Source organism: Melanotaenia boesemani, chromosome 19, assembly GCF_017639745.1.
Source record: "Melanotaenia boesemani isolate fMelBoe1 chromosome 19, fMelBoe1.pri, whole genome shotgun sequence".
Taxonomy (NCBI): Eukaryota; Metazoa; Chordata; class Actinopteri; order Atheriniformes; family Melanotaeniidae; genus Melanotaenia; species Melanotaenia boesemani.
In genome coordinates, this window is record NC_055700.1 from 6,722,923 (window position 1) to 6,748,481 (window position 25,559).

Below are 25,559 nucleotides of genomic sequence, written 5' to 3' on the forward strand. Positions count from 1 at the left end.
TGATGTGTAAAATAGGGATGTCATGTTATGTCCCACAATAAATTACATGAAGATATTAATGAGTTCTCAACACTTTTTTGGTGATCAGGAGATAATGAGTCATTGCAAAAGAAAACAAAAGGGCTTCTCTTTTCAGACACTATAGCACACCAGCATGCACTCATGATCCTCAAATGTCTATTTTTTATGTTTGCTGTTAGGTTTTAGTTGAAGCAGAAGCACGAGGTGACTAATCTCTACTGTTTTCTAAGAACGCCTAGTCTTCCATGTTGAGTAGTAGTGTTGGTTATGATATCGTTTTCTATGGGTTTTCAATATAACTCCAAAAGCAAACAGTCAGAGTATATTAAATTCAAGATTCAAGATCTTTATTATCATTATGTAAGCATAACGGACCATATTGTGCTGGGTTAGGGGTTAGCATACTGAAAGGGTTACATGTAATTTTACTCTTTACCTAAACAGCACTTGTGATTCTTCATAATGCCCAAATATTTTATACACTACCAAGGAAAAGTGTGTAACATCAAACACATTCCATAACTTGCCTGAAATTGCCAGATTGTCCAGATTTTCTACAGAAAACTTGCATTTTACACACTGGTGTAACAGCTGTATCGAGATAACAAATTATTCTATATTTATTTTTATAAGAACGGCATTTAAATAAAGATTTGAGAATAAAAAATAAAAACAGCAGGAATGGTATTTATGGACTCCCTTAGTAAAGACCTCGTTAAATGTATATATTCATAAAATATACATGTAATTTATGTAATTACTGTAATTAATATTAAAAAATCAAAACTACTACAAAATTATAATTTTCCTCATGGGATTAATAATGTATGTATGTATGTATGTATGTATGTATGTATGTATGTATGTATGTATGTATGTATGTATTTATTTATTTTTTATTTATCAGTTTCACAAATTTGGGGAACTATTATTTAGTTTTCTCTCAAAATTGTGGTGTTATTTTGATTTTAAGCATAATATTTGTGATATTGTTATCCTCCAGCCTTTATCCCAATCCACACGTGCCTGTGTGGTTTGGGATAAGAGTTGTCATGTAATATTTAAAAAAATTTTACTCTGATGTGATTAATATGCACATTTCCAAAGAAGGAGACAACCACTGAAGCTATAACTGTGTTTGGGTTTGTTTATAACACTGGAAGTCCAAAGGGAGTTCTTGATTTCCTGTGTTTATCCAGGAAATGGAAAATATAAGGATGTGGTTTTACCATACCACCACAGTTTATAAATAGAGATAATAAGTGACCTTCAGCCCTTTTTAAACTTGACGTTTAAAAAAGGGAGGGGAAAAAACACATACTAATTATTATTAAACTTTTTCTTTCCATGAGTTTGCTTTTTCATTTTTCATCCAAAACTGAAACTCACTTTGCCTCACTGAAACCTTATATTGTTTATTCTGATTTGTTTAGTTTTATTTACAAAATGTCAAAGATAACACAGTTTAAGAAGCAAAACATAGTATTATTTTTCAGCAAGAGGATGATTCCTAAAGAGCTTTTCACTGAAAACCTGGCCTGTCACAGCATGGAGAGCAGTGTGTCCTTAAAACAGTCAATGAAACTGGATAAGCGAGGACAGAAGAAGAACTGTCAGGACTAAAAAACTATCTACAGATTAATAGGATCTGAAAGCGATGTTCTTCAGAAAAAGGAGCAAATCCAGCAAAGACCTGATGCAGGACCTGAGATATGCATCTAAACCTACCGCTGATCCATTTACTGGTCTAAACCTCATCAGATATGGTCTCTAAGGAACAGTGGCTGTCAAGAATCCATTTTCAAGAAAGGGAAAAGGGGAGAAAATGGTGAGATATGCCAAATGACACAAGAACTGGACCAAAAATCAGTGGCAACAAGACTGATGGAGGGATGAATCCTCTCCAGAGCCCAGACCTCAACATTACTGAAGCAGTTTGAGATCTGGACAGACAACAGAACAAATGGCAGCGAACATCCAAAAAAGAGCTTTGAAAAGTTATTCAATATGCCTGGAGAACTATTCAGAAGACCACCTAAATAAATAATAATAATAATAATAAAAAATAAATAAAAACTCAGCTCAGACTGTGTCAAAGAATAAAGCTGCTCAGACCAAATACTGAATATAAAGTTTGTTAGAACTGTACAATGTTTTATTATTATTATTATTATGATTAGTAATAGTAGTAGTAGTAGTAGTAGTATTTTTATTATATTATTATTATGATTATTATTATTAAAATGCATGTTTGCATAATTCAGATTTCAAAAGTCTTGTTTATATGATTAAAACCACTCATAGTTTTCACAAAGAAAAGCAATATATAACAAATACCAATGGAAAAAAATAAAAACATTAAAAGAGAAAATAAGGAAAAGCACAATTTCCTTAGTAAAGTTATTTGGGTTCCACATAGTGTTGTGGATTTGACATTTTGCTGTGGACATGAAAAGAATATAAGTACATTTAGAGTATAAAATAAACTGTGCATTTATATACAATAACTAAAAAAGAACAAAAACAAGAAAGCCCCACAAATCTTTGCACTAACTGTAAATATATTTCGTTTGAGGGACATTAAGGGAAAATGCCGTGCCTCGTTTAAAAATCTTTTGTCGCTATCGGCTTGCCGTACAGCTACCATTTGCCAGTACGTTTTGTACGTATTTGCGTCATGGATATACCCACGTGCAGATGTTTATGCTCCTCGTGCGCGTCTGCCAAGTGAACGAAAGGGAAATGTAGAAAGTTCAAAGACACTCAAGGCCAGTTAACGAACATTTAAGTGCGTGAAACGAAAGAGAACCATTTTAAGAATGTTTGTTTGTTTCTGGGTTTGTTTCCACCGTTAGCCGAATAAAAGAGAGACTTTTATGGTCCCTTCACGAAAAATGGGAGGAAACAAACCTCGTAGGGTTAAAGTTGTCAAATATTCTGTATTGATGGGTGCTTCAATAATCACAGAGACAAACCTGGTGCGTTTATAACTTTACAGCAGTCAGTAAACATTGAAACACAAAACAAACAAACAAAAAAACATTAATTAACATGAAGTTAGAAATAAAAGAAATGGGAATTTATGAAAACATAATTTTAGAGCTTATCCTAGTATGGTTTCAGCAGTTTTCTACGTTGGATGAGAATATCTGCAAGCGTACAAACCATTTTCTATATTTATGTTACTTGGACCAAAAGTAGGATGTTGGAGCATATGAATCACAATTTAACTACAGGGAACAGATAAGAAACAAAAAATATTTTTTGCACTATTTAACAGTAGCCAAGGGGTTTGGTCAGACAGATTCTTGTTGACCCTCATCCTCTCAAAGACTAAAACACCCAGATAAAAAAAAAAAAAAAAAAAAAAACACCAAATAGCAACAAGCCACACAGATACGTTTTGTGGATGTTCTGTGATTTTAACTTTTTATTTAATAGATACTTAATCTTTTGGTCATTTTGCACCTAATTTGGTATAGTGTGCATATTTTATGTCACTTTCGTATCTCCTCGTTGTCATTTTGCCTTTTTTGGTATTATTTCCCTGCTTTTCTGTCCCACTTAGCTTGTTTTACATTTGTGCTCATTTTGTCTCATTTTTTGTGTAATTTTTGTCACTCTTGGTTTTATGCAGGTTTTAGCTTTAGTGTGTAATTTTGTGTTTCATACAGCCATTTGACATCACTTTCTAGTTATTTTATTTCATATTCAACATTGAATATGTTAAATATGATGCTTGCATGCTTTTTTTTATTAATTAAGTCCATTTTCTACAGCTCCGCATATCATAATCTGTTTTAAGTATCTCTGTTGTCATTATGTCTTTCTTTACTTATCTATTTTCTTTTTATTTGTCCTTAAGTGTATTTTTATGGTATATATTTTCCTGATATATTTCTGGGGTAACACCTTGCTCCTTATATGTCCATATTCTCGATTTAATTTTAGACGCCTTATTTAAAATAGCACATATTACTAAAATAAATCTGGCAGTAACATGCGTGTTATATTGTTGATCATTGAATCAAATTATGGAAAAATTAATATTTTCCTATTTTATGGTAGAAATTGAACGTAACATGTGGAGGGTTAAATCCCTCCCCGGATTTGACAAACACACACGCACCTTGTGCTTGTAAACAGAAGCTCACACGTGACACCAAGAGCCGAGTCGCGTCGCGCACCAGTATTGTCTAAACGGACAAAGAGCCACACTGTGAGCGCGAGCGACGGGCAGGTGAGCGGCCAGGTGTTATGGCAGCCTACGTTTTCTGCCGCAAGTCGAAGCTGACTTTTCACCTTTTCTCGGGCCGAGGTTTCGGAACGTTTCTGGCCGTTTGAACTTCATGTCTGAATCCCAAATCCGAGCGTTTTGAGGGACAACGACGTCTGCTGCTTTTAGCCGCTCACACGCAGCTGGCAGCGCGTTTACGAAGCTGGAAAGCCTTTGTTTCAACTCTAAATTTAGCTGGTAGTTTTTTTTCCGCTGTTTTTTTTAAGCCAGTGTTAGCTGTCGTTAGCTAGCAGTAGCCTTTAGCTTCGACGTCAAAGGATTTTCCCCCCTCTGGGCAACGTTAATTTACGTGTTTTGTTTACTATCTGGAGAGATGTCATTCGCCATGGAGGATAACTTGGAGTCCGGATGGGTGTCAGTCCGGCCCAAAGTCTTCGACGAAAAAGAGAGGCATAAATTTGTTTTCATCGTGGCCTGGAACGACATCGAAGGAAAGTTCGCCATAACCTGCCATAACAGAACCGTACAGAGACGAAGCACTTTACTGGACCTCGATTGTAGCCCCACCGCTGTTTTTCCTTCGCCCTTAGCTGAAAAACACGCAAATAGTCCGACCAAAACGAAGAAAGAGGAAGACTGCCAAGCGGGTAAAGTTATATCACAGCCTGTTTCCAAAGGAAAAACCACAACAAATGCTGCTGCTGGAGACAAAAGGGCTGTAAAACACAGCAGTGTAAAGACGTTTGAGTGTGTTACCCACACACTGGAGTCCTGGGATATTGTGACCCCTAAGGGGATGGATATGGAGATCGTGGACCCTGTGGATGTCCCGTCGTCTCCGGATGATGTCGACCAAGCGGAGAATGACACTATCGGCCGTGAGGACTTCAGCTGGGCCGGGCTGTTTTCCTTCCAGGACCTGCGGACAGTCCACCACCAGCTGTGCGCCGTCAACTCGGACCTAGAGCCGTGTTTACCCTCGTTCCCGGAGGAGCAGTCCGGCGTGTTGACGGTACTTTTCGGCGGCCCCAGGATGTCACAGCGGGAGACAGACGCGCTGTGTTACCAGCTACAGGTGTACCTGGGTCATGCCCTGGACACCTGCGGGTGGAAGATTCTTTCACAGGTGCTTTTCTTCGAGAATGATGACTCGGAAGAGTACTACGAGAGCCTGAGTGAGTTGAGACAGAAAGGCTATGAGGATGCGCTGGAGGCAGCCAAAAGACGCATGCAAGAGGTGCGTAAATTTTGTAGTAATTTACATTAAAAGAACAAATTCTTTATTAAACTGGATGTGAAGGTTGTGGTACTTTATCATGACAGCTTATAAGATCACACGTGCACTGTTTAATGTCAGCGTTTCAGTGGATTACAACTGTGCCTCATGGTCTGCTGATTCTCCTCCTCATTCTTTGTCCCCCCTGTGATCCACCATCTGTTGCTGCACGTTCACAGACCAGTAATAGGATCTGGTCTGGCCACACATCACACTCCAGTTGGATGAATGGTTTTGAGGGAGTTGCATAGAAACACAGGAGAACAAATGGAGGTGGAGTTAAAGAGTGACATGTCACTACAGCTGTCGAGTTGGTTTGTGTTATCCTACACAGTGTAAGACTTATATTTAGCTCAGCAAACATGTGAGAACTTCCATATTTTAATTTGAATTTTATGTAGCTATTTAAGTCAGGGGTCAAGCAGAAACACAAGCTCACTGCAGTATATTTGAAATGAGAAAAAGCCTCAGGCAAGTCTTTCACCTGAGTTTTGTTCAACAGGTTGATGCAGCTTGTCCCAGCTAGGAAGAAGTTGTCTAATGAAAGAAGAATTTTCTTGTTTATATGTGACAAAACTCTTCTGGCACAGATGGTGACCATTTATTTATTTATTTTTTTTTTATGCAACAGACCTAACTTGGTTTGTAAAATCTAGCTGGGCTCATCCACAGATTCACTATCTGCTAATATAAACATTAATTTATGAATTAATGAATATTTGACAGCAGTACATCTCAAAGTGGGGATGGAGGCAAGAAGAGGCTTGAAAAGTACTAAACAGAAACAGGTTTAGGCATATTTTGTAAAAATTAAATTAATTGACAAGTCAGTAACATGATGGAGAGACAGACTCTCTGAAGTGTAAAGTGTCTGCAGATCAGCAGCCTGCAGAAAATGTGTCTTCTAACCTTAACCTGACATTTCTAAGACTGAATATCCCATTGTTTACAGGACATAGTAAAGATTTAGAGAACCTGGAGATATTTCTTAGCACCAAAAAGATAGCCAAAAAATCAAAAATGGATGCCTGTGATCTTCAGACCTTTAGGTTTCACTGCATTGAAAACAGACATGGTTCTGTCATGGAAATCAGTGCATGTGCTGAGGAACACTTTTAGAAGTCATTGTCTCTGAACACAAACTGCAGGTTAAAGCTCTACCATGCAAAATAAAGGCCTTATATGAACACAATTCAAATGCTGTCTACTCTTTGTGAAAGCTTGCTTAAAATAGAAGCAAAGTGGAAAAAACTTTGAAGTTCTTTTTAGAAATCATGGGTGTGTCACGTCCAGAGTAGATTGACCAGCCAGTATGTTTTTGGCCTCGGTTAAAAAGCCTCCACCTCTGTTGGTATGGGAGTGCATTAGTGCCAATGGAGCTGACAGCTTGTACATTTTGAAAAGCTTTATCAGTACTAAAATGCATATGCAAAACAAACTGAATACTACATTTGTTATAACAGAATGATTTCATAACAAAAGAGTCTGGTTGCTGGACTTTTTACCGTCTAGAGCTTTGAGTAGTTTGAGTCTAATATCAGACAAAAATGGGGCATTTCTGTCCTATAAGTCCAGCAACTGGTCTCCTCAGTTCCCAGATGTTTACAGACTGTTGTTAAAAGATTACTATAATGTGGTAAACTTGGACCTGTTTAGGTGAGCTAATATTTCCATAAAATACAGTGTCTCACTTTAAACATTTGAAATATTTTCTATGATTTATTTAAAAATATAAATGACAAATCCTTGAATTAAATTTTTTAATTTACATTTTACACAGCAAACATACTTTATAAGGATTTGGTGTGTACTTTGTAGTGTGTCCATTTGTTCTCGAACCTAGCTGGTGCATTCCTGCATATTTTTGTGTGTTAGTGTGAAAACGCCTACAGGATCTGTGTCATGTCTGTCAGTTTTTACACAGTAAACAAAGAAGGGATGTCATTCAGTGCACAAAATCATTTAAAAGTAAACCTGATCAACATTTTCTGGTTTCAGCTTTTATAAAGATGGGTTTGTATCATGTAATTTTTTACACCATTGTATATATATTTTAGTTTTTTACCACTGTTCTTACCAGCATCATATAAAAAACACTATCCCTCTAAATAAACCATGACTGTAAGCAATACAGTGCTGAGTGTTGACTGGGTCCCAACACTGTAGTTTACCGGTGACTGGAAAATAAATAGGACAGAAAGTCCTCTCTGTTATGTTGAAGATGAAAGTTTACCATAATTACATTTGACATGCAGTAACATGACTACAGCTCTACATATCAAAGTGATGCACATTCAGTTGATCAGTCAGATAACTAAGATTCATTGGCAATTATTGTTGATTGATAATTATGGTAATTTTTCAAGATAAAATGCTAAAAGAAACCATCCCAAATTCTAATGTTCAGATTATATGACATTAACATGAAGTACTGTCTGTTTGGTTTGTGCAGAGCAGCTACAGATAACTGCTGTGCTTTATCACCGTACTCGGAGATAAAGCCTCAGTGTCCAGGTCCTGTTCTTAAAGATAACTGGACCAAAATGCACAAAGATTGACTAGTTGTTTAAAATCCTGTGGACCCCATGTACACGTCAGTCATTGACCAGAGACACTTTCCCAATTTGTCTTTATCTGTGACCTGTTCTTAAACAAAAATAGGCTAAGAACTCGTAAACATTAAACCTCACACGTCGTAAACTGATAGTTACATTTTTAATGGCTTTGTTGTGTTTTTATGATGATATAATGATTAAACATTACAGGTAAAGTGTAACAGAGAGCCAGAAGGAATGGGATTTCTTTTTTTAGTGTTTGCATTTAAATATAAGGACACAAATACTAATGTGAAGCTTGTAAACACACTTAAGGACCACAGCTAAAAATGTTCACAGCAGCTTTTATCCAGGCCTTTATTTCATCCTCCAGATATCCTGATATAACAAACATGAATTTCTCACTAGTTTTCTTCTTCTTTACTCAGCAGATTTGTGTGTGATGTAATGGCAAGACAGTTCTATTTAATTTGACTGGATTATACCTCAGTGTGGTTATAATCTGTAAAGTTTGGCCATATTCTAATAGCCTTAGTTGAGAGAACTGAAAACATTTTCACAGAGAAAAAATGTGAAAACTAAGTGACTTGGCATGGATTATACTTAAAAACTAAACTATTTCAAATCATATAATTCTGCTCTAAGAAAATTTGAGTGTGAATTCAGCAGTGATTTCAATCCTTTGGTATTTAAACAGCTGTTGAGCTGTTTTCGTTCAACAATCACATGGTCTGGGTTTCTGTCAGGTGATTTGAAGATTAGCTGTTAATGTGTAAAATGATTCAGTTTATTTATTTCATACCCGGGTCCGTTCCATAAAGGAGGTTCAGCTGACTCTGAGTCTATAAGGAAACTCTGGGTTAACTTACTCTGAGCTGAGCAACTCTGTAACAGCTGCTGTGAGTTGGTTCAGTCAACTCTGAGTATCTTCACCCAGAGCTGAGAACCACAAAAACAAACAAGCGAAAGAAAGCCATCATCAATGGAGACCCAATACCTGAATTCACCATGGTAACTGCTGACAAAAAGCTAGTTATTTTACCCGATTGTTCTTATTGAAGCATATGGGCAATAAAAAGGTATTTCGTAAAGAAGGGAACACTACTGCTGCTAAGCAGAGATAAGCATCTTGGAAGAAAACTGCTGACTGAGTCATTGTGGGAGTTGGAAGCCACTGGTCCACTGGACATTTAACTTTATTAAAACTGCAGCATGTGGGTTGAAATGTTGGTGGATTGAGCAAAATCTTAGTTTTATGTGGCTTCAATACCATTGGGGACAAAACACATAGACAACTGAAAATGAAGTATAGACATTTTTTATTAAGGTGGTGGATCATACTAGACTATGATTGTACATTTTTTATGTCTTTCACACGTGTTGATATTCAGTGGGTATTTCAACATCTGGTGATTTTAACCCCCAACAAATGATGGTTTACTCATACACATCATACACATGCCTCTCACCTAATATCCTGATTTTGTTTTTTCTTTTTAAATATAGACTAAGCTTACTCTTCATCATGGAAGGATAGTGAGGAGACACTGTCTGCTGAGCCAGAGGCTGACAGTAGATCTCTGCCCATCACACGTAGAGAATTATGATTTCAGACATATGTGAGGACTTTCCTCATGACTCGATGTATTGTCTTCCTAAAATTTCTATGTTGCCAGTGTTATAAAGAAAGGTCCCATTTATAAAAAGAATATTTAAAAGTCTCGCAGTGGAAAAGAAAAACTTATAACGTGTCATATTGGATATGTACGGCTAGAGAATAGAGTGACTGCGAAACAGTACTGTTCGATGAGATGTTGATCAGTAATCTGTTTGAGTCCACAAAAATCTTCTGCCTATATAAATTATTGTGCATGAATTCAGTTTCTAAATCTCTGGAATTACGATGGTACGAACAACCCATGCCTGACGGACTCTGGGTACGACTTACCTCGTTTTCTGGAACAGAAAACCCAGTTTCTCCCAACCCAGGGTTAACATACCCACAGTTTCAACATACCCTTCTCTCTGAAACAGGCCTCAGGTTGACCTTTCAGGTTCATTTGCTGCTGTTGGTTCAGTTTGCAATGGCCACTGGATATGTATGTGCTAGAGTTTGTTTGTTATGATGCAACTGTGGTATCTATTAACTATACAGTTGCTTACTGTGGCATTTAGTGTAAATAACATCTTTCACATTAGATGTCAATGTTTTATTTTGTGCCACTAACATTGATTTACCTGAACAAATCTTATGTATATACAATGATGTGTGCAGCTGAACCCCGAAAAAAGAGGAGCTTGACATTACTGCTCCAATTCCCAAAAAGTTGGGATGCTGTAATATATAAATAAAAACAGAATGCAGTGATTTGTCGATGTCACAAACCCATATTTTCTTGCCAATAGAACATAAACAACATATTGATGTTGAAATTGAGACATTTTATCATTTAATGGAAAATCATTTTGAATTTGATTGCAGCAACACACCTCTAAAAAGGTGAAACAGGGTGATGTTTACCTTTCGCGTAGCATCATTTCGTCTTTTAACTACCATTTGTAAATGTCTGGGAAGTGAGGGGACCAGTTGCTGGAGTTGTAGGAGAGGAGACGGATGTTGTCCCCTTCTAGTCTGATGCGAGATTCTAGTTGTTATCCAGCCAGGAGGTCCAGGACTGTAGTTTTGATTTCATGACCAAATGTTTTCCATTAAGGCCCTGTTTCCACCAACTTGTTCAGTGTGGATTAGGACCCTTCCTTTGGGGTCCTAATCTTACCGATCTGATCCCAAAAGGGTGGAGCCTGATATACTACAATCCATTGATTGGTTGAGTCATTACTTCCCGTGTGACTCGGCACTAAGAACAAAGCGGCAACAACGGCATGTTTAAATCTACCGTGGAGTTTTTGTTGTTCTTCTTTATTTCTGTTGCGTTCTTCATGTTAATTCAAGAAAGCTTTGTGCCACTATGACATCACGTTATTACGCAGCTGGCACATATATCGCTCTTTATTTTATAACCCACCCACCAGGTAAGGGTACAGATTGGCTATGGAAATGCAACAGAGGTCAGGATTTACTGAACCAGACTGCACCAAACCATTCCATACTGACCTGGACCTGTTGGTGGAAATGGGCTTTAGTTGAAGGTCAGCACTGCAGACAGGCCAATTCAGCACCCACACTCTTGTCTTGTGAAGCCATGCTGTTGTGATGGATGTAGTGTGTGGTCTTGCTGATATAAGCAAGACCTTCCCTGCCAGGGACGCTGTCTGGATGGGATCAGATGTTCCTCTACAATCTCTGTACTTATCAGCATTGATGGAGCCTTCACAGATGTGAAAGCTGCCCACATTATAGGCACTAATACAACCCTCTACCATCAGAGGTGCAGACTTTTGAACTGTCTGCTGATAATAATCTGACCACAGAACAGTTAGTATCAGTATCATCTTTTAAGTCACTTCTTAAAACACACTTTTATCGACTGGCTTTTTTATAACATTTTTATTTACTTTATTTATTTTCAAAATGTACTCGTGCATGTATCTTTTTATTGTTGATTTTATTACCTTACTTTGCTGCGTATATATTATATAACAATAATAAATAATGTAAATTATACGAACCAGCACCATCTAAAGCATTTCTCGCAGTTAGGCTTCAGTTCTGCTGATTTATATGTAGTATTTTATGAGTTTTTGCATTTTATGGCTTTGAAATCGCATCTAGTTGTAAAAGATCTTTTGCATGGAGTGTCTGCTTGGATGGCAGTAAAATCGTGCATTTCCTGTGTGATATCTCAATTAATAGTTAGAGGGGGAAAACTGCTTAGGCAAGACATAGCAGATCTATCACTGACAGGACGTAGACTTGATGATAGGCCTGGATCAGCTACACTATCACCAGGAATGTCTTGTAATTATGTACTCTCCATGTACGAGGGCTTTCTGTAGACTTAAAAGCTAAACTTAGGATTTTTTTTCTTTTCTTTTAGCTGGTCCTAAAATACTCATCCCAAGCAAACCTGCTTTCAGCGAGTGTTGTAAGATAAATAACAGGTTTAAAGAGGATAATGTATCAGAAGAAAGGGGATATCTGTACCAAAAATAAACTGAGATAAACTGAATTTTGAGGATTCTTGCGTCTTTAACATAAATGCAGTCAAGCTACTGGCTTGTTTGTAATTAGACAAAGTAGGTGTGATATGTTTATTCTTTTTTGGTTTGGATTACACAACTTTTCCAGTCTGTTTTTGTTCCTATCACAACTTTTTGAAACCCGTTGCTGGTGTCAAATTTAGAATGAAATACATATTTCCAGAGGTTTTTTAGTTTCATATTAGATATATTTACACAGTATTTATTTTTCATTTAAGTATAGAGATTTAATGATTGGAAATATATTTTGAGGATGAGTTTATAAAGAATTTATTCACTTTTATGTGTAAATTAAATTTCCTTTGAATCTAATGTGCTTTGGTAGCTCATTCTCAGGCAAAAGTTTGGATAATTTAGCCCAGGGGGCTTCCTGGCTAGTGGCGACTGAAGGAAAGGGATGTGTGGTTGGCCAGTGGTTGCCAGGGAGACCCAGAGCCAAGGTAAACAGTAGAAGCAGTGTTGGAGCTGAATCGTGTAGTGTCCGCCCCAGTCCCCAATGTGGAGGACTTTGGAAAATCAGCCTGGAGTTGATATAACAGTCTCCATTCATATCTGCTGCTCTCTTTAGAGAGAATAGCACTTTATTCCACTCATTGATGACGATTAGCTGGTGGTACATTTCAATATTATCTGAGGCAGAAGTGAAGGAGTAGTATTGTGCAGTGTGAATCAGAGCTGCTGGTTTCTGAGAGCTGGGAAATGAATTGTGTTTTTCTGTGAACAAAAGCTGTTGTAGTGTCTCTTTTCTAAAGGAACAATGAACAGACTGTGGATAGTAGGACATATGGTATGAATCAGCAGCGGTTGGGGCTAGTCTATCCTCCTTGTACTACACTCAGCAGTGTATTTTATGGTATGATTCCTGGCTCTACACACTAATTTGCCTGCATGTACACGGGCTCAGTCTCTTCGTGCTTGCTGGGTTTTTTTCTTTGCTGAGCTTCGAACAAGTTTTTGTTCAGTATTTATTTAATGATAAATCAGCAACCTGACCTGTTTCTGTAGATACAAAAAAAAATCTTAATACTGTGTTGAAAATATAATTCTACCAAAAAATCCCTCTCACAACACGTTTAGGTTTCTCAGCAGGAAAATCACAGGTGGAATAACACTGAAGATGATTCAGCTCTATGTGCTGTTTGTGTGCGCTGCTGGGATGTTTGACACAAAACAGCAGCATAATGTGACATTTCTGTATAGATTTTTCTTTGTTTCCCTCCACCCCTATTTTTTTTAAATAGGACTACTTGGGCTTATAGCAAGCTTAGCACTATTAAATGTCAACATTTTATTGCTGATTTAGCTTATTCACCTTACTGCCAGCAGAAAATGTAAAACATACTTGTGTCATGCAGTCACTGAACAAATAAGCACTTTGTTTTTCCACTTAATGCCAATAATTTTAATTAATAACAAAAGACAATTTTACACTTCTTTATAAAGAGTACACTGTTTTCTGTGTGTCTGTTGTGTTGCTTGTTTTTAAAGGTTTAATTTGGAGTGCTCTAAGAGAAACCAGGACACAGTTGCATATAAATACCCCCCCTTGTTGAAGGATGTTAAGGGACAGAACGATACACAAAATATCAGAAACCTGAAATATCTCAGTACATATACAAAAAAAAAAGTTATGTAAACTAGATGTAAATATTTTACTGTGACCAAAATAAATAGTTTCCTGAAGTCAGACAAAGACTAGAATGTATTGCTTTTGAATATGTACTAAATATGTAGCTTTTCTTGGAGCGATAGTTATGTAAAACTTAAGAATTTAACACTGTATTGTACACTAGATGCAGTCTAGAGGTTACAGTAGAGACAGTGTTTGGAAAAATGTGACAGAATGACCAATGGCATTAACTTCTCAGACACCATCTGCAATTTCAAAACTGTTGCTTTTTGTGCCATGATTGCTAAATAAACCAAACTGTAACCTTCTTTATGAATTTACTTGATTAGTAATGTACTTTACTTCAAGTTCAGAAGTTAAACTGACAACAGAGCCTGCTGTATATGCGAACATAGCGTTAAAAAGAAAGTAAGTTCTAGACGTAACACATCTAATAATGCAGTTTAGAGTCAAATTGTTCTGCAGTTTTACCGCCAATGCACAGTCCTCACTTCAGGCCTTGACCCCCAAGGACAATGATAAAAAAAGGCGGGGAGGGGCTCATTCATTCTGCATATACTAAGTTTAAAGAGCTATAAAGCTCTTCTGACCTGATACCGATATACTACTACTGCTACTTTTTGTATGAAAAGTGCTGTATAAATACATTTTGATTTGAGCATGCCACCACCTAAAAGCTGATTTTTACTCTCCGGTGTAAACGATTCTGGGAAATTTAAAAGGAAAAATACAGTCTTCCAAAAAGCTTGCAATACAGAGATGATGCCAAGTGTTGATCGAATGATAAGAGGCTGAAAGTAACTCAAGCCAGGAAGGCCTGTCTCTTTTGAGCACTATGCCCTCGTACCAGCGTAAAGCTGAAACATGTAGCCATGGTTTGCACTATGCAGGGGTATGTTCTGAAGGTCATCTGGGAAAATCCCAACCTAGTAGTCAAGTCAAATCAAGCAAACTTAAACTGTTCATGTAAATGTGCTGTGTGTAAATGGGGCTATGAATCATTTCATGTTTCATATTAATGCCTTACAGAGAATGTAAATCTCTCTGAGAATTAAATCAAGATACTGATGTTGATGTGAACAAATAAGCAATGCCGATGCTGTGAACTCGATGCTTGATGCTGAGTGCCAAAAACACAGCTGAAAGCAGTTTAACAGGCACATTACTTACTTTTAAGAGATATTTGCCAAAAACTGTGACTCCATCTAATTGTTTTCATGCGTCACTGATAAACTTACAGAATACATTCTCAAGAAAATGTTTTGGGTTGCAACTTTTGGGTTACAACAACTTAATGCTTATTTTTCTGCATTTTATTTTTCTTCTTCTTGTCTCAGTTGTTGGACAAGCACAAAGCCATGGACAGCATGGTGGACCTGCTGCAAGTGTACCCAGAGGAAGACGAAGCGTACGGAAACCTGCTGGAAGTGACAACTGAGCTCTACCACTACCTGCTGCAGCCCTTCAGGGACATCAGGGAATTGGCAACTTTGCGGCGACAGCAGATTAAGGTAATACACACAGAAACAAATACCATCTGTTTGAGAGCTTGAATTAAGTAGGTTTGAATCTCACTGTAGCCGGCTTACTGATTAGTCCTGGTGGACAGTTTGATGCGTGTCAGGCTGCTTCGCCACAGCAGTGTACTACACCAAGTATAACACAATTTTTGTAGTTTGGTTAGTGCTGGAAATCCTCTCTGAACCTCCCACACTGAGCATACTCTGTCATGACATTAACATTAGTTGATTAGGCCTGCATTGGAGTGGTGATGATGGTATAGTAGAAGACAGAGGATCAGCTAGAGAGGCTTTTTTCCTTGCCCAGAGCAGATTAACAACCAGCCTAAGCATTATTACAACAGCCACTAAACCACTCAGTAATTCTGCAGCCTCAGCACTCCTCCGTTTTCTACACCTCTTTCTCTACTCTCTTGCCTCCTTTCAGTAAAGGCTTGAAAAGGGAATTAGAAGTCTACTGTCACAGTGATAACAAAGCCGGGTTAAAACTTGCCTGGTTTGGTCAGTAGGTCACAGTCCGACTTGTGTACTGTATGCTTGTTCAGCAGAGGTGCAGGAGGAGCTGACATCAGTATCTGTGATTTTGAAGAAACTAATTTCAGTGTTCAGATAAAACCAAAGAATAATGTACAGATTTTTATTTTCTAATAACAATATAAGTGTTCATATTTCTTTAAACAACTAATCTAGCTGATAACCAGACAGAACTTTACTTCGGTTGGTCATATTTATTAGTATTATCAGGGTTACAAAGGCATGGTGAAAGAATGCCAGCTGACATACTGGTTTCCTTCTACTGGTACCAGCTGTGGTTATTCATATGACAAAATTATGTCAAAGTGTTTAACTAGGAATTCGGTTAGGAGTGGAATAGGTTCATTTTTAGCTTGACTTGTAGAACAGGCACAGAAAATATATTTCCCTTTAATCAGTTAAATAAACACATGTACACAGACACAACAAAGTTTTCACTGTTAGCCAGGAAGACCACATTTGAAGACTTTGTTGGCTTGTTTTAAGCGGGTGTGGAGGAAGTCAACCCTGACCTGGTGAAAGCTGATCCCAAAGCACCAGTCCGTTTTGAATGACTTTCAGTTCAGTTTTATTTGTACAAATACCTCTGTCCAGTAACCTGAAGCTCTTTATCTTTAGATTGCTGAAATTATTTGACACTTAGAAAACACATAAATGAACTAATGGATAGTAGATCACAAATAGAGGCCAGTAGGTCAGACAATGAGGAGGATGTACCAGCAGCAGAGATAAAGATATATAAAAACTGGCTTCTCTACTGATGGGACATGGCAGGAGCAGACATTGACAAAAATCTGCATCTTGGTGTGTGTTTGTGCTGACTGTAAAGCAGTGTTGATTTACATTGTGCTGTTTAACTAGACAGACGCCGTCTCTGTGCCTTCATTCTCCTTCATAGACAATTTCAGTCTTTCACCCACTGTGGCTGTGAGTACTTTTCCTTCTCTAAACTACATTCCTTACACAGCATGCTTATCCAGCATGTTGTCACTAACCAACACAAAAGACTGTGAGTGTGTGTGTGCGGGTGTGTTTATGACTGTGTGTTATGAAGGTATTTGGGTTCTTGGGCGGGTGCTGATCTAAATAAAGAATTTTCACTGAATCACTGAAAATGTCTGCATGCAGAAAGAAGCCTGGTTACATTTGATTTTGTTCTCTGCAATAAAATATTATAAAAGCCCTTTGCACCTTCTTTTCTGTCCCACAGACACACGATGTTGGGCACTGTAGTTACTTTTCAGTCAGTCCCATAGGCCTGCATATATACATCCAGCTGCCAATAACACTCTTCAGCGCCCTAAATCCAGTTTAATCTATTGCTTTTAGTGGTTCCCTTTAAGAGCAATATTGACTTGGGTTAAGCAAAGCTTCCTTCAAACTAATTTAAAACGATTTAACAGGTAGTATTTCATATCAGGGCTTTACAGTGCAGCCATTTTGGTTGCACAGGCTTTTATCTCCACAAATGTCTATGTATTCTGTGTTCATTTCCCCGCATACCTGAGCTCAAAGAATGACCCGTGATTAAAAAAAATAAAAAATTTTAATTTGTGGTGAGACTCTGATCCACAGTTGTAATTTGTATTGTGTGTTATTTTTAAAACGGCGATCGTTGCACATTATGCATCCAGTGCACTGAGGGAAAAGAAATTAGTTGTTGTTTGTAAAACTGATAGGAGAAACTTCTATGTAATTAAAGAATAATAAAAAAAAAAAAAGGGCTTTAAAATCTGAACTTTTACTGCTTTCTTTGGGGTTCTGCTGTGGAAACTGACTGAAAAGGTTCTGGCAAAGAAATGCCCTTGCATGATTCCCTGGGATTTTTGCCTGAAGAGGATTCTTCCCATTCTTCTTGTTTCTGACATGTTTCATGGATCATTCTCAGAGTTTGAACTCCATATGATGCCAGAATTTTTCAGTTCTGCCACCTGCTCCCCTCAGGGCGATCCAACGGCTGAAAACAAAGCTAAATGCAAATGAATCACTGATGCAGGCACCAGGAGCTAGATTCTCACAAACTGATGAGTCAGGGACTCATGGGGAGGGGAGGTAGTTAGGAATTAGCACACAGTGTACTGGCATTTACATCCCGTTTGTATCCTACTTAGTTTTGTAAAGGTGGGGTGAAAAAGACAAGAATGGTTTGCTTACAGTTGCTTGCTGGAACTGCAGCTTGTTCTGAACTCTGATGCAGGTGTAAATGCACAATATGTGTGGCCTGTAAGAGGTGTCAAACTATTGAAGTATTATTTTTTTTTACTATTTCAGGGAATTGACATTGGCTTTACAGGATGAGTTTTGTTGTATTTTTAGTTTATACATAATGATTTCTTTTGTTTATTGAATGCTTTTTCAGTTGATTAGCTATTAGGTCTATAAAATTATTTAAAAAAATGTAAAATACCCATAAATGTGTAGCTGATAATATTGTTGCTGATTATTTATGTGATAATCAGCTTTATTGTTTATTTAATTCTTTCCAATCTGTTGTTGATATCAAAGTTTAACTAAATCTGTGAAGGAAAGAGCAGATGGATGTATGAGTCTGTGATCTCCTGAATGATGTCTTTTATTTTATTTTACATGCATGGCGTTGTGGGATGGACTTATTGCATTTTGGGGTGGTGCAGTGTGGGTGTCATGTTGCCCGGAAGGTCAGAGGCCAGACATGAATTAAAAATGCAGTTTCATTCTAAAATGTCTGAGGTTGTTGTACCACAGCGAGCTCTGGTTACTGTTGCACATGGACTGCAGTGTTACATGGCAACAGTTGCCATGGTGGTCCCTGACACACCTGTTGTGTTAATTTGCACCTGTCAGGCAAAATTTTTACACGAAGTTGATAATGTAACAAATATGCAAATTAAGTTGTTCTCTAACTGGACTGATATTGATCGTCAGCCTAAATGTTTATTTTGTGTGATCACATGATTAGGACATAGACATGTAACTATAGCTGTGTTATCTAATGTGAGTCTCAGAAGATACTTGTAGCATTTATTTCTAAAATAGTTTCCTAATTTTCTGTTAGAATAACGGATTGCTTCAGCTAATTTATCTTTTGGCACAATGTAAGTGCTTTTCTTAGTAATAATTAAAGGCTGGTACATACTCAGCGAGAAGCGAGAACTTTTTTTTCTTGTTCTTGAGGCCACAAGAAGAAATTGCATAAATCCTGGTTCTCACAGACGTAAACGGGGACAGTTCTCGACACATTTGCTGAGCAGAACTTTCTTCTCGTGAGGCTGAGAGAAGTAGTGTGTGATTTGTCGGAATTAAGCAGAAAGTTGTGGTTTCCGCACTTCCACTGGTGAAAGGTTGAACGGATAGTTTTAATAGACAGCTGATCAAAGTCATGAGAAAGTACAGAAATGTAAACAACACGCAGATTTAAAGAGGCAGACATCGCCGTGTACAAAACCACGTACTGCCATGGACAAAGTTTCTCGTTAAATAGGAAATAACCCGGTCAGCTGTTCATTACGTTTTCACATAAAAACACAGTTATGCGCCCTGTCGCAGATGAAGCTTCTCCTAGTGTGAAATGACCAGACCCATACAAACTTTTGTTTTTGTGGCCTCGGGAGAAAGAACAAAGTTCTCTCTTCTTGTGGAGTATTTAACAAGCTTTAGGCCCCTACTGAAAACATTATTCTGAAAGTTTTCTAGAATGTATCTCTTTGAAAAATTTCCATCATAAAAATGTATTTTAGCCCACTTCCTGTCAGTCACCCACAGAAACGCCTTTACTTGTTATTTGAAACATATGAGATAAGGGCCGCCATGACAATGTGCATGTTGTAACCCAGCTATTAACCATGGGATCGGGCGTCACCTTTATTTTAAGAGTCTGACACGTCTGTGTTTAGTCACCAGTAGTTGTTGATCAGAGGTGTTGAGACCTCTGCCAGTAATGTCTCCTCCACCACTTCCTCCCTTGATCTGTTTGTATTTGGAAAAAGAAAGAGTGGCAAAGTGGTAGCTGGTAGCGAAATGAAAGAATATGCTGCTCTTCATTGTGCAACTTGTTTGGGTTTCAAAGCTGCCATGTAACTGGAGTGGTAAATTATGGTATTATAAGCTTTAAATTGAGGGGTATGTGACTTTCTCTGTCCGTAGTGACTAATTTTACACTGTGTGGTGAATCAGTGACTCCAACATTGTGTGTAAATGAGGCAGAGATGTTTTTAGTGGTACCAGTAGGTGACAGGTGATGGAAGCACTTCACTAGGAGACAGAATAGTATTAAGTAAGGTGACATTTAGGAGGAGATTATACCTTCTCCTATAATCAAATCCCACTTTTTTGTAACCCAATTGTAACCCAATCTGATTTTTCTTTTTTTTTAAATAAATTTTTTATTCAAATCTAACCCAGACCACTTTCATATGTAGTACTAAATCAAATGCACATGCAGTGTTTTTTAAAGAGATTTCAGTCTGAACAGTCATGTGGGATTTCATTCAATTTCTCTGTCATTGAAGTGAGACAGTGAATGGAGCAAACAATATTCTAGCTTGATTTTGTCCCGACTGGGAAATTCAGCTCTACATTTGACCAAAAAATTAGGCAAGTATCAGGTGCATAGAAATATAGAAATCACAAACATTTGATGAAACACTCATCAGCTTCTGCTTTTAATCTGATTTAGACTGAAGAGTCAGATTGAATTGTGGGAAATGAAGGTACCAGAAGAAATCTGTTTGGGCCAAAAGGGGGAAAAAAAAAAGGGATCCGTATTACACAAACAGGATTACATTTTTAAATCCGTGGAAAACTCTTCTATAGATATTAATAAATAATTAAGTACAGATTAGTAATGCAGAATACTTGTCGGTGTGACTATAGCCTGTGTTTCATCAAACCCTGGCTGCTTTAAAAGCAGAGGACAGATTGTTGCTGAATGTTAGGCAGTTTTCTGCTTTGCATAAAACCAGTCTAACAGACTCCCAATCACAAGCCATCTCTGTGCAGAGATATTTGATTTCAGTTTTTGGTCATCAGGGACAAAGTGAACAACATGTGCAAAAACAAGGATAAAGATGAGGCAAAAGATGCGTTTTAATGTCAGTGTCACTGGGTCTGACGGATCTGTTTAAAGGGCACCGCTCAGGGGGTTAAACATGCCACCCTGCTCTTATCTGCAGATGTTTTCACATGTAGCTGTTGCTCATTCAGAATATCAGCTACATGCTTTCTTATAAGCAATACCCAAACAATGAGATCATGGCTTTAATGCTTCCTAAAGTTAATTTCACTCTTATTCCTAAAAAGATTTTATTCCCTGCCAGACGTTTTCTTTCTGGTCTCTGATGTAATCTCTCCTCCTCTGCTCGCTCCTGGTTTCACCCCCAAAGCCACTCCTTGTGCTCATGCCTCACGTGCAGACGCGCTCACTTTATGCAAAGCACCAAACGATTGCTAGTTAATATGAAAAAGGGCGTTTCGTGGTTTGTTGGTGATTCGTGTAGTAGTGTTTATGTTTGAGCACCTACACACATCTGTTTTTTATTGAGAATACTATCCAAATGCATGTGCAATGAGGCTCTGGCAGGGAGTTTACTTTATAGTCTGTGTACATTTTGTTCCATTTGCTTTCCCCATGGAGGGGCTGTAAGTCTCCATGAACACCCAGGACGGGGCTTCACGTGGCACGTGCTTCCTCTGATCTGACTTTTTTTCACATGGCCTGCCACGAAAAAAAAAAAGTACTTCTCCTAAACTATAAACTCCTCCCTGAGCATATTCACATTATTCTTTTTTAACTTTGTGCTGTTGCACCAACTTAAGTAGGACACTGGGTTAGTGTCACTCTAAACATAAAAATACACAGCTGGGCCTCACTGTCACTGCCATCTGCTGTAACTAACTGGTATTACATAGTCATATTACATTGGCTGCATGGAATTAAAAAGACAGCTGCTTGTTATTTTAAATACCAGGAAATTAGCTCAAAGAGGCAAGTTGAAATAACTGGGTGTCCAAGTTGAAGTAAAATCTGAACACACAGACATAATAAAAGTATTTTTAGGTGCTGTGATAGACATGCTGTAATTTACAAGGTTATAATTTTCTGTTGGCTGTAAATCTGCTCATAAATCACCTTCTAAATGCAGATCTTGCCTGAAAGTCATCATGCTTTTAAGTTTTCTTTTGTATCTTGATCCAGAAGAAGGATACACCTGACTTATTCAAGTGTGTTTGAATAACATAGCTCAGTTTGAAATTGAAACCAGATCCACTGGAACATTATATTTCCTGTTTATAATACATGTCACTCTAGACTAGCAGGATATTAAGATGAGTAACAAAATCTATTATTATAAACTTTTTTTTTTTCTCCATGTTTAATGGGGTGGTGATGACAAGAGGAGTGTAGTTATGTCAGAGAGAGGCCATCCCATCCACTGTATGCTGAACCTGTTCTGATGACCTTCTGCCTTCTGTCAGATCTCTCTGGAGACGGAGCGTCTCGGTCCTCGCCGTGTGGAGAGCCTAAAGAAAGAGGATGAGGAGTGGCAGAAGAAGGCTCATGCTGCCGTGCTAACCATTCAAGACCTGACTGTCAAGTTCTTTGAAACCACAACTCGAGCTTTGAAAGGTAAACAAAGATGAGAGGTATTTCCTCTCTTCATAAGAAAATCTTGAGCATTGTTTAAGGTGCTGACCTTTGAATCTTTGTTTCTAATGTTCACTTGATGATGATGCAAAACAGATTATTATTTAAACATATTCTTTTCACCAACCTCTTGCAATCAGCCCCCTCACACTTTGGTTCCACCGAAACAGGGTGTGTCGCAGAAGTGCCACAGAGCGGCTACGCCATTTAGATATAAAAGATGGACAGAGCCTCTGTGATGTCACCCGTAGGTTTCTAAAGAGCTGAATTGAAGCTCATTGGGCGGTTTCCACCGTTGCCATTTCAGAAGCGTCACGCGTGTTGTCATTCTCGGAAAATCTAAAAGCGGGCAAAGAGGTGGAGCTGAGAGGGGGACTGTGAAGGTGGGGCTGGATGATTGACACCCATCAAACTCCAAACTGCCTGTAGTTAAGAGCTAACCGAGCTAACCCGGAGCTTACGGTAGCTAACCAGCTAATGGAGGTAGGCAGGCTAAAGCTAAGACGCACTGTTAGCCGGCTAAAAACCGCGGTTGTGCTGCACTCTCCCTTCTTGCCGCTGATATTTGATACCTGTCAAACATAAGGACACGTCCCTAATTATGCTGAATTTCAAGATTAAATAACATCTAAAAAAAAAAAAAAATCACCCCCCTCACAGTTGTCATGAAGGTAAACTTGACATCCTAAAATGTTTTTTTGTACCAGGCTTTAAACATGTTTATTTCTACTGTGAAGTTGGTCTTTTTAACATGGGAGTCTATGGAAAGTGACTGTTTTGGAGCCAGCCCCTAGCGGATGAGAGGTAAACTGCAATTTTTTTGCACTTCCACATAGGCTTCACATTTTCCCAGCTGAGGTTGTCGCTTGGGCTACTCCCAGCTTTTGGCCTGACAAGCTGTCAAACCAGGAGCATTTCATATCAGAGCGTTCCTGCGGCTGGATTCTCGATCACGGGAAGATTGCAACATTGCCTGATAGTCAGTGCACTTATAGGCACTAAAAGAGAACAGTTAACCAGCAAAAGGTTATTTGGCCAGTCTGACCAGGTCTCATGTACGTCCTCTTTATGTCCTTATAGTGGGGATGTGTGTTGTACAAAATAGTGTGATTTTTCCAACTCCAGGATAAACGTCTCATCTACCATGGTATCAAGTGTTGCATGAGACCCTCTCTCACATGATGGCTTCGTGCCCGTGCCACTGGTTATCCCGTAATGTTGATGTTTTAGAGTAAAGCTGCATGTTTTAGGGAAACAGTGTCATGGTGCTTCAGAGATGCTTCAGAAACTCTGCATGGCACGCCTGGTGGACATCCTCTGACTGACTATCGTTGCCACGATCAGCTGCGATGCTGTAAAACTGCTCCTCTGCGACGCTCGCCCGTTCAGTGGAAAAGAGGGGACACTGCTAATGTTTTTTAAACATCTAAGCTCATTTTTGGACTTAAAACTTAACTTTTTATATAATTTGTTATAGGTTTTAATGCCTTAAATGGTGATTTAAAATCTCATTTTGTGCTAAAAAATGATCATTTACATGGCTATAAGGCAATGAGAGGTAGAAGTTACACACACTGGGAAGATCTGATAAGAAATTTTTATTTCCATTTAAAATATGTTTGAAAACACTGTTTTCTGTATATGTTGTAGCTCTATATGAGCGGATGCGTGTGGACCAGAGAAAGTTTGGAAAGTCAGCGTGGGCAGCAGCAGTTGAACGCATGGAGCGACTTCAATACGCCGTTTCCAAAGAAACTCTGCAGCTCATGAGGGCCAAAGAAATCTGCCTGGAACAGAAAAAACATGGTTTGAAGGAGGAGGTAAAGCACTGAATCTTTTCATGAGTAAATCAATCACTGATGTAGATTCTAAAGTTTATCTGGGTGTGTTTTTAAAAAGCACAATGAAACTACACTTACAAGACTTGGAGATAAAAGAAGGGGGAAAAGGCAAGATAATGACCATGTTGGAAAAATGAGCTCATGGCTTTGGCATCCTGTAATGGAGGGAATAACATCCTGGTGTGCAACAGTGGAAATGACTTACTGGGAATTACTGTCAGGTCAAATGTTTGTTGTACATTGTAAAACTACAGTAAAACTGCACTGGATCCCATCTATGCTGTAGTTTAGTACCAGTTTCCACTAGTCGTATGTTATAAACAAATCCACAGTTAGGTTGTGTTTTTTGGAAATCGGCTAACCTATGGCTTTTATTCTTTGGGCCTTTGAGAGTAATGTAATCGTGCAGTTGTGGTTTTTAGATGCAGAGTCTGCAGGGTGGAGAGGATGCCATGCAGCGTCTGGACCAGCTGGAGGCACTGTATTACGAGCTGCAGCTGCAGCTGTATGACGTTCAGGGTGAGGTGCTGCGCTGCGAGGAGCTGCTGCTGACAGCGCAGCTGCAGAGTCTGCGCAGGCAGATGACCGGTGAGCATTCATTTTAATGCTGTTGTGCAGCTTCTTTGTTTTGCTCACTGTAATAAAATCATGATGATAAATAATCAGAGGAGGAAACATGTCAGCGTGTTTAAAGTTAGAGGAACAAATTGTGTCAGTGTGTTTTTGTTTACCTGTAAAAGCAAATTTAGAGATTCATGATTATTGCTTCTTTGTTAAACTCTGTATACTAAATCTGCATAGATTCAATTATCAAGAAGCTTTAACTTTTTAAAATTGATTTGGATAATTTATTATTTCATAAAAACACTGATCTTGTTTCAGCTCCAGTCAAATTGAGTGTGTATTTTTCCTTGCAATGGCACATCTTTAATTATCTTTACCTTTATGTGTTGTTGTTGTTCTTTTAATCAATTTAAAAGACTATATATATATATATATATATATATATATATATATATATATATATATATATATATACACATTAACCTAAATTAAGCTTGAAAACAAGTCAAATCTTCATCCTTTCTTCAATTTCTTGTTGTAATTGTTTTAGTGTGTGCTAAATGCTGTTGCTGCCTTTCAAGGCCAGGCCTTCCTTGAA

The 25,559-nt window shown here is 38.1% G+C and overlaps 1 protein-coding gene across 1 annotated transcript in view; it reads left to right on the plus strand.

The window, feature by feature from the left end:
• The first annotated feature begins 4,170 nt into the window (after nucleotides 1-4,170).
• Nucleotides 4,171-25,559, plus strand: part of jmy (junction mediating and regulatory protein, p53 cofactor) — a 28,598-nt gene continuing 7,209 nt past the window's right edge. Inside the window, exons 1-5 of the mRNA XM_041970473.1 lie at nucleotides 4,171-5,495; nucleotides 15,218-15,391; nucleotides 22,388-22,538; nucleotides 24,207-24,376; nucleotides 24,820-24,985. Of these exons, the coding sequence (XP_041826407.1) occupies nucleotides 4,632-5,495; nucleotides 15,218-15,391; nucleotides 22,388-22,538; nucleotides 24,207-24,376; nucleotides 24,820-24,985 (1,525 nt within the window). The 5' untranslated portion in view covers nucleotides 4,171-4,631. The remainder of the gene's footprint in view (nucleotides 5,496-15,217; nucleotides 15,392-22,387; nucleotides 22,539-24,206; nucleotides 24,377-24,819; nucleotides 24,986-25,559) is intronic.